Source organism: Periophthalmus magnuspinnatus, chromosome 15 (assembly GCF_009829125.3).
Source record: "Periophthalmus magnuspinnatus isolate fPerMag1 chromosome 15, fPerMag1.2.pri, whole genome shotgun sequence".
Taxonomy (NCBI): domain Eukaryota; kingdom Metazoa; phylum Chordata; class Actinopteri; order Gobiiformes; family Gobiidae; genus Periophthalmus; species Periophthalmus magnuspinnatus.
Window position 1 is genome coordinate 25,713,975 of NC_047140.1, and position 9,290 is coordinate 25,723,264.

A 9,290-nucleotide genomic window follows, 5' to 3' on the forward strand; every position below is an offset into this window, starting at 1 on the left:
AATACATAACATACAGTACAAGGTTTTCTGAATATGTATTACTTTAACTGTTCTGCAATTCCACATCGCCCCCTTTGCACAGTGACTTTGAGCTCCTTCCATCTGGGCAAAGGTACCTGGTTCCAAGATGCAAAACTAAGCACTTTAAAACAGCTTTATTCCACAGGTGGTTGTTTGCTAATTAAGAGTAAAATGTAAACTGCACCTTAATTGATTTATACGTGACACTCTTTTTATTGGCATGCTTTTCGTCATGAGCTCTCTGTATTGTCTTATCATGTTTTGAGCAGCACTGTGAGGCACTTTGATATTTTTCCTATGATTTTATGCCTGCATTTGTTATTTGTGTGACTTGTATGTATGTTTGTATAGAAGCCAACTCCAGCTGCAAACCAATTTTACCTGTGGGTATAAATAAAGTTACGTGAATGTTAGAACTGCTAGAGGTATGAATTTTGTCTAACCATATCAGCATTGAGACTAGGGCTGGGAAACAAGATCGAGATTCAGTGATATCTAATAGTCAATATGCTTGGATGCTTTTAATGGAGTGGTCCACAGCCAGTCAGTACAAGCATGTGGTTTGGAGTGGAGTTCATCATTTGGAAGAAGGACATTTTTTGTGTTAAAAGGCACTGATTAAAAGTCTGTGCTATTTATGAAATCAATACTGAAGGCCATTTTAGATTTTGAAAAGAAAAAATAAAATAGAAAATTGAGATCATCAATATGAGTAATTATTTTAGTTTGTATTTTCTTTGACACCTTTAGATTATCAATTGATTGACCAAGGCAACAGCTGTTATTTCTAATATGGATATGTGCCAACGATAGCTACAATTATATCTTTTACTCATTCGCAAATTGGTAAATGGTCGCATTTTTATATAGTGCTTTTCCACCTTCAAGGCCCTCAAAGCACTTTACGTCAAGGAACCACTAAGCAATCCATATATACATTCATACGCCAGTGTACGCAGACACCAGGGGCGAGGTGAGTTAAGTGTCTTGCCCGCAGACACAATGATGGCATTCATCTGTGGGAATTGGATGTGATGCTCAACCAATGATGTTTATGTCACGGCGGGAATTGAAACGTCCAACCTTCAACCTTCAGATTAGTGGACAAACGTTCTACCAACTGAGCAACTGTCACTCCCTTTGAGTAATACTAGATAATACATATTTTTTGACAATGCAAATGAATGCAAATCTATGTACTAACCTTCTCCCACTGCTGTCTTTTAAATATGACATATAAAATTCATAGAGTACTTTTTATACATATTGAACTCATAATGTGAATTAAACCTACAACTTGTGTGTCTCTAAACGGCAGATCAAGGCTCAAAGTTGCGCCGTCAAAGTCATTTCCAGCCCACTTGTACTAACAATGAATTTGGGGCCCTACTTTGGAGACTCATCAAATATTTATGGGAATATTTTACATACTTATGAGCTGCAGTCCTTCGGAGCATTAGCAAAGTTTGAAGTAAATTATATTGGCTGTCTTTATGAATGATCTCCGTACTGCTGCCTTACTGTCTCCATATTCCCCCATGCTCTTTTATCTGCTGAAGCTAATTGCATTGGTTTGTGAGGCTGCTCAAACTTGGAATCGTCTTAGTTCTACCAAGAGTACATTTTAGTAAGCTATTCGGGGTACATTTAAGAACATACTTTTGCTTCGCATGTCAAAAAAGATAAATGCATTGTGATAAAAGAAGCATTAATCATAGACCGTATTGGTGGTAGTCATGGCATTCATCTCGTAGTTCATATAGTTGTAGTTGTGCTTAAGTACCTGATCTTTGCATTCAATTTGCTTTTATCAGCAGCAAAGACTAATGACTGGACATTATTATGGATTTAGTAGTCAACTAAAAGTATACTTGGTTTAACTGGCACTTTATGATATTTTAGACAATGGTGTATTTTATATTTGGGTCTAACATGGATGTCACCGTCTGTACCGTCTTGGAGAACAATGAATTGACAGCTATTCTCCTCAACTGTCAACACTCTTTGACCCCATCTCAACAAACTTTGTCAGGTTTCAACCAAAATATCTTCCACATACTGGCTGCTTATTTTTCCACAGTCAAAAAACTAAATGCTCTGCGGGGATACAATGGGAACGGGGAAGAAACCTATCAAATCATCTTTGGTAAATGGTCACATTTTTATATAGTGTATTTCCACCTTCAATGCACATTCATACACCAGTGTACACAAACACTGGGGGCAAGGTGGATTAAAAGTCTCGTCCAAGGACACGACGATAGCATTCATCTGTGGGAGCTGGAACCAGACGCCATAAGAGATTAAAATAGTTATTTCAAACGTTGTGAATTTTTTAGAATTTCAAGTGTCACACTACTTATGACCATTGCAGCTTCCTCTACAACTTTTATTCATAAAATGAGAGTGTGACCAAAATAAACTGCATAAATGACTCATCCACCACCTGAATGTCATTGTGCCAGGTCACACACAAAATATCAAAAACTAGCAGCAGTAAATTATGATGGGATATGAAAGAATAAAAGAATATACCATGTAAGAAGTGATACTGGACAACAGACGGAAAAGCAGAACAAATCTAAACAAAAGCCTGGAACTGCAAAAGCCTGGAACTGAGATCCACTATACAACCCAAGTAAACTGTATTATTTGAATGAATTGGTAAATTATAACAAACGCTCCAATTACATTTGATTCTGGTAGTAAAATGATTTCTTATATACCATATAGGTCTGTAATTGCATTAGTTCTGTGCCAAGGTCTGCATCAAAAACCTTGCCATATCTTTGAGCACTGAACTTCTTATTTTATCTAACAGCCCCCTTGACAACAGTTTACATTGCTTTGTATTCTTTGGATGTCGCCAGACTGCCACAGGAGAGGAGGCACCGTGCTCTTTTTAACCTAGCAGTGATCTCAGCGTTATCCAGATGAAAACGGATTTATTCAAACCACCCATCAACCAGCCCTATAAATAGAGCCAGCAGCAAATCTTTACAGAGAGGGGGGAAAATAAGCTGTGCTCTTAAGCTGATATTAACATGCTGATAGAAAAAATGTCATTCTGAAGCAGCAAGCTCAACATTTTCTTACTGTTTATCACTATTAACAAAGGGGTTGCACAACAAGCTATTTAACTAGTATTTGTACTGGTCCCAAGCCCGGATAAAAAACAAGGCACTTTTCTGGTGGAGGTGTTGTTATTGTTTTGCCTAGAAGCAGTATTGTATTAAACTATCTGGCTCCATTGAGACAATCAGATGATGACATCGAGGCAAGTTACAGGTCTGAACTGTGGAGAGGCAAGCTCACTCACATTAAAGACGCTGTACCTGATTTTCACCGTTTTATAAACATGAAAACAGGACTAGTTTGTTGTTAGTTTGTTGGTTTACTATAGTCCAAACCATCCAAAACATAACTCATTTGTGATGAGTCAGTGTGGAGTTTTTTGTGGAGTGACTGTAAAACTGCACTTACCATGCTAACACGCACTTCCTGATTATCAGACAATAAAATGCTTTCTAATTAAATCCAGACAGCACCCAGCGGACATACTTTGGCTGCAAGAGCTGCTTATTCAATATATCTGTTTTGGGGTGAAACAGATTTTGCTCAAGTACATGGGAAAAATTTGGGTACAGGGCCTTTTTTGGCAAGATATACATTTACTGCCATACAATGGGGATTCCAAGCAAAGCAATAACATCTCCATGGAGACAAGAAGGAAATGGACCTTCCACTAAAAAAGTACATGGTGCACTTTTAAGTGTATGCAAAGCTAAAATGCAAAGCAGCAGGAACCTCATTTAAAACATTATGGGGTGTACGGTTTGTGCTGCTTCTATGCTTTGAAAAAGACGAATAATGTTGCCTCATGGAGGGCATCTGGTAAAAAAAATCAAACAGCTAAATGTTAGACCAGTATGCAAATGACTTCTGACAAAGATGCAGAATCCACTTTTCATATGTCTTGTGCCAATTCCAAGACTGAATACATCCATAATTATAAAGAAAATCTGTTTAAAAGAAGAAAAAGATACAACCCAGCTACACTATAAACTATACTATATATTGGGTTTCATCCGAGTGGCAAAACAAACAAAAACATTGGACTGTAACCGCAAAATGGGTCATAAGCAAAAGCACTGATTCCTTTATAAAAATCTCAGGCTCAAAATTACAAGTGATGTTGAAAGCAGGATTAGTTGTAGCCTAATAATAATTTGCACCATAACTGTGAAGCACACTTTTGCTTAAGGCATCTTTGAGCCTGAGGGGTAAATGTTCAAAATAATCTTCTCAGAAAATCAGAACAAGTAACTCTTAAAACAAGTGCATCCATCCACTACAGCTACTTGTCAAATGGGTCGCAACAATAAGCCAACCAAATATACTCCCATTCATTTGATTAAAACACTGCCACCTGCTTTCTACGCTATTATTATTATTCGGGTAAAAAGCCACAAGGGAGACCGCGCAGTAACAGTCTGTGCTATCACCGCCTCTACCCCAAAAATATATAAAGGTTGACTCATTATTTTTGGTTGAGCGTGCCGTGATGAATGCCCCTCCTTTATGTCTCACGGTATTTCACCCTGTATGAAGTACGCACGCACAATTCCTCTGGGCTTTTCCCCTCTTTCTATCTGCGCTGTGTATTAAGCAGCCTCGTGTCAAGGAGGGCTGCCTTTGTAATTCCAGCTGCCGTAAGAATGTGAGGTCTACCTAGTGGCACTAATGATCACAATCATTACAGCGTTACTTTATATTTATCATAGGCTTTCACAATTAAAAGATCATTGAGCTGTCAGTGTGCGAACTACAGAGGGTGATAAGGGGTGCGTGTGTGAGGAATATGTGTTTTTCATGTGTGACAATTACCGATGCAGTCACCGATCCAGTCCCATTGTCGACCATAAAGCCATTACCTCAGTGTGTTCATTAAAGCTCACTTCCAACCGCAGTCAAACACGTTGCATTGCTCTATTGCAACACCAAGAACCATCTGTGTAATTTTAACCTTGGTGTTTCTATGTCATATTAAAGGCATAGTTCATAGACAAATTGCATTCATGTTACACAACAACACTAATGTACTGGCTTTCAAGAAACCAAAGGCACTTTATAGTAAATTTCATTCCACTCTCAGTGGTGGCAAGCTTTTATAGCATCCACAGCTGCCCTGGGACAGACTGATGGAAGTGAGGCTCCCAATCTGCACCATCAAATACAATTGATGGGTTTTCTCTTGTCTTGTATCTAATAATGGTAAGCGTACTATGTAGGTTTTCTACTGTCAGTTATTGTTTTTCAATGCCCTGACATAGGCCAATATATATAACCATAGAATAAAATGCAAAAAAAAGATTAAGACTGGTGCCACTTCGAAGCCTGGGTAAATGGGGAGGACTATTAATATGCAAAGAAATGGAAGATTATGAGAAGATGCTTCGGTGCCTATTCTGCTTTGTTTGTTAGAAATAAATGGATGCTTTATGTATAATCTTTGAATGTTTAAATTCCATAAATAACACAAAACTGATGTCAGGGCAAACTGACTTTGGCTTTTCTGTTTAGAGCAAATTGTAATAGGAAAACATCATGACATTTTTTAAAAAATGAAAACCTCCATAGTTACTAGCCATTTTTATATTTGCCATGTATTTGACATCATAATAGATATAATAAATGTATCTGAAGGTCAACAAAGAACTATCCCTTTAATATGCACATTATATAGTATATAAAGCATTTCAAAAGCACCATAAAAAGTTATTTGATCCCAAAACAGCTACCTTTGTTTTTAAAATTACAGTTTTAAATAAGGTTGAACTATTTTTATGAGTTTGTACTAGTGTGGTCTTTAGTGCACTCAAAGCCACCCTATGTCTCTATATATGTGTGCTCTTTGTTTCATGGGCCATCACACCTCAAACATGCAATAACAGGGTAAAGAGGGGAGTGACTATAGCGTGCACATTTCAACTTAACATCATATTTTATGTTTAGCTATATAAACTATATTTTATACTCCTTATTTGAGCTTATCCAATAGAAAGATGATAGAATACTCACCTTCTTTAGTCGGACGCTTCACTTCCGCACTCAGATTGCACACCTGTCCAGCCTGGAGCTGCGGTGCCAGGCAGCCCTCTGTTTGAGCATTTAAAGGTAAAACCACGTTGTTCAGCATTAGCATACTCTCAGATTCTCCATCGCCTAAATGCTGAGGACAAGTGCATTTTGTATACACGATCCCACACGTCTCCACTGTCCCTTTCTCCAACTTGAGGCAGTTTTCCAGCCATGTACAAAGCACCTGACACCCAAACTGGCTTGGACTGGCCTTATTGAACACAAGAAACTCCACAATAGACTTCTCCTCCTCCTCAAGCTTTTGTAGCGTCAATCCGTTGTAATCATAAGGAAATACTCTCCGCAGCTGAACAAAATTCTTGTCGTATAGTAGGAATACATAAATATTCTTTGTATCACATAAGTAGACTATAGACTCGTTGACTCTGAGCAGCTCGTTGATCTTCTCCTGTGAGTAGTGGTCAAACTGATAAGAAAGTAAAGAGTATTCGGAGCAGCCCAGGTCTTGCTTGTATAATTTCAGGTAGATGCTGTATTTGGTTGGGTCTGGGTTCTCCAACGTCCATGTACAGTTTGTGTAGTTCTTAGGAAACATCTCAGTCACTGAATATGATCCATAAATGACCCCCTTCACCAGAGTGGAACACCAGTAATCTTGGGCACCAGTTAATCCGAACATAACCAGAAGATAGGTGGAAAATATATAAATCAACAGGCTTCGAACAGCCTTCATCCTATGTCATTTGGCCTGTGAGGAGAGACAGAGATGACATGATGTGAGGCTGATGGAAGAACTCAACAGTTTAAATATTTCTAATCACATCTGAATGCTCTGAATGGAAATGAAGGACACATTAACCCCAGCAACATGTCTTTTCTATCACAAGCCTCCTTCCTTACTTTGTGCAAACATTGCCACCTTGTGGTCGCTTTTGCGGTTATTTATATATTTATTTGAGATTTTTAGGTGGTAGGTGCAATTATGTGAGTCATTTAAACTGTATTTACCGAGTTTTATTTTCCAATGCTGCTCGTAGTTGTGTCGTGTTGATAACGTAGAGTGAAAACATGTTAGATGTGACGCAGGGAAGTTTAGTAATCCGGATGCTCATTTTACGCAGTAAATGACTGTGTTTGAATCAAGCAGCTGTCTGAGAGATTTAGCCAGTTTCCTTCGACGACACTTAAAGCAAATCGCAGACTGAAAAATGCCTTTCTGTGTCCGCCTGGTCACTTCGCCTGTGTCTGTCTCGGTGCGCCTGAATGTGCCATTCGCTCACTATCCACGACCTGCACGTCTCTGAAATTCGGGGCTTGACATATTTGACAATGCAATTTGATAAAAAGCCAGTGTGCGCGTGGATACTGCGTGGATGGCGCGCGCTCCCACACACACGGCGGAGGACTTGGGAGATGGAGCGAATGGGAGAATGCAATGCGATGTCCTGATTGCTTTAATCCTACAGGCAATGCAGCTGTGAGCGGTGTCACAGCAGAGCGTGCGGACGCGAGCGCGCGTGTGTGGCGGCTTCAACTGCATGTGTATGTGCATGTGTGTAGGCGTTGAAGTAGAAACCAGAGTCCAGACAATAGGCATACACTTAATTCGCACTTGTATTTCCAACTTCTTCCCCTTTTCCAGGCGCCACAGGGGGATGATATGCGTGTTACATAAGGCTTTTGAGCAGCTTTAGTCGTGATAAAACCTCATGATTCCACCCTTCCGCAAGACTCACGGCCAAGGCTACATGAAAATCAGTATTCAGCGAAGGACATGGTACGGTTTTATCGCTGGGCATCTATAAGAGCAATGAAGGAAACGCATGAGACATTGACTTTGCCTTTCATCCAATGCCACTTCGACGCACGCCGTTCCAAAGTGATTTGAGCCTCTGTGAGACCGGGCAACTCGTGATATTTAACGTGATAATAAAACAAGACAGAATACTGTCTTTTAGCGCAGTATTGGAGGAAAGATGAGGCAGTGTCAGAGAGGGGTGGCGAAACTTTAAGAGACAGATGGCACACGAAATGAGCTCCCTCCTTAACATCATGGTTATAAAAATCATGCAGAAATGTTCTTACCTTACACTGCGGAAGCTATGGCTATTTTTCCAACATACTTGACCACATCCTTTTATAAATAAATCGTACAGCCCTCCAGTGAATCAATAGTCTCCATCCCCGACGTTAGCAGAAGTCCGGGCGCAACAAGATGCTTCAATGGGCGAGCATTTGGAAAAACAGCCTATATGTTCCTTACAATCCTCCAGTCCGACCGTTCATATCTTCTTCTGGGTTTTTCCCATCAACAGAAACGCGAAGCGCAACAAACACACGACGGAAGAGAGAGAGAGTAGAGGAAAGCAGGGGAGAGATAGAGACAGCCAGGGAGAGACAGAAAATTCATAGAGTGGCAAAGAAAGACGCCAAGAAGAAAACCAAAATTCTTACACCATCAAATAAATCGGCAGCCTCCAGTGTCTCTATTCCCAATGAAATGTTTTCCTCGGCAACTTGCCCGCGCGCGCGCACACACACACCCCTGATGTGTTGTATTTTTTTTTTGTTGGAAAGGGAGAAAATGAGAAAATGATACAAAAAAGCAGATCCGTAGTGGGTGGATGTAAAAGATGTTGGGGGGCTACCCGTGAGTTAGAACACAGAGAAAGAAAAGAGAGGGAGGAATAGACGCGCTTTTCGCCTTGCTGCTTGCAGAGCTCCGGGAGCAGGCTGCAATATCACGTCACACTCTCTCAGCCGCTAAGATAAAGCACGTACGTACGCTCCTCGCTGCGTCTGGCACCAGCAGCGCTTTCTTCCCCGTTTGCCCTCCCCTCTTCTTATTTCCAGATTTCCTTTTTCTTCAGTGTCTATCCACTTGTCAAAGGTGTGCCCAACTGGAGACAGCTGGATCATGTTGTATGGCGACTGCAATGCTCTAATCTAGTGTCATTTTCCCCCCAGCTCAAGAGTCTCACATGTGGACTTTTTCTGCACGGGAAAAGCATGTGTAATGACAGATTACTTGCTCTGACAAAGGGACACTATTTCTGTCTCGACGTACAACATGTGCGCAAATGGAATAAATGCTCAAGAAGGAAACTACAAACTTCACTTGGGAAAGTCCTACCTGCACATACATTCTCATCTTCACCATTGTTCAT

At 40.2% G+C, this 9,290-nt stretch overlaps 1 protein-coding gene across 4 annotated transcripts in view; it reads right to left on the bottom strand.

Moving 5' to 3' along the window:
* The window catches only part of adgrb3 (adhesion G protein-coupled receptor B3), a 115,932-nt gene extending 107,134 nt beyond the window's left edge, over positions 1-8,798 (bottom strand). For all 4 annotated transcript variants that reach the window (XM_055227257.1, XM_033979487.2, XM_033979485.2 and 1 more), the window contains exons 1-2: positions 8,209-8,798; positions 6,103-6,871 (exon numbers count right to left, since the gene is read on the bottom strand). In XM_055227257.1, coding sequence (XP_055083232.1) covers positions 6,103-6,856 — 754 coding nt within the window. In that variant the 5' untranslated portion in view covers positions 6,857-6,871; positions 8,209-8,798. The remainder of the gene's footprint in view (positions 1-6,102; positions 6,872-8,208) is intronic.
* Positions 8,799-9,290: the final 492 nt, after the last annotated feature.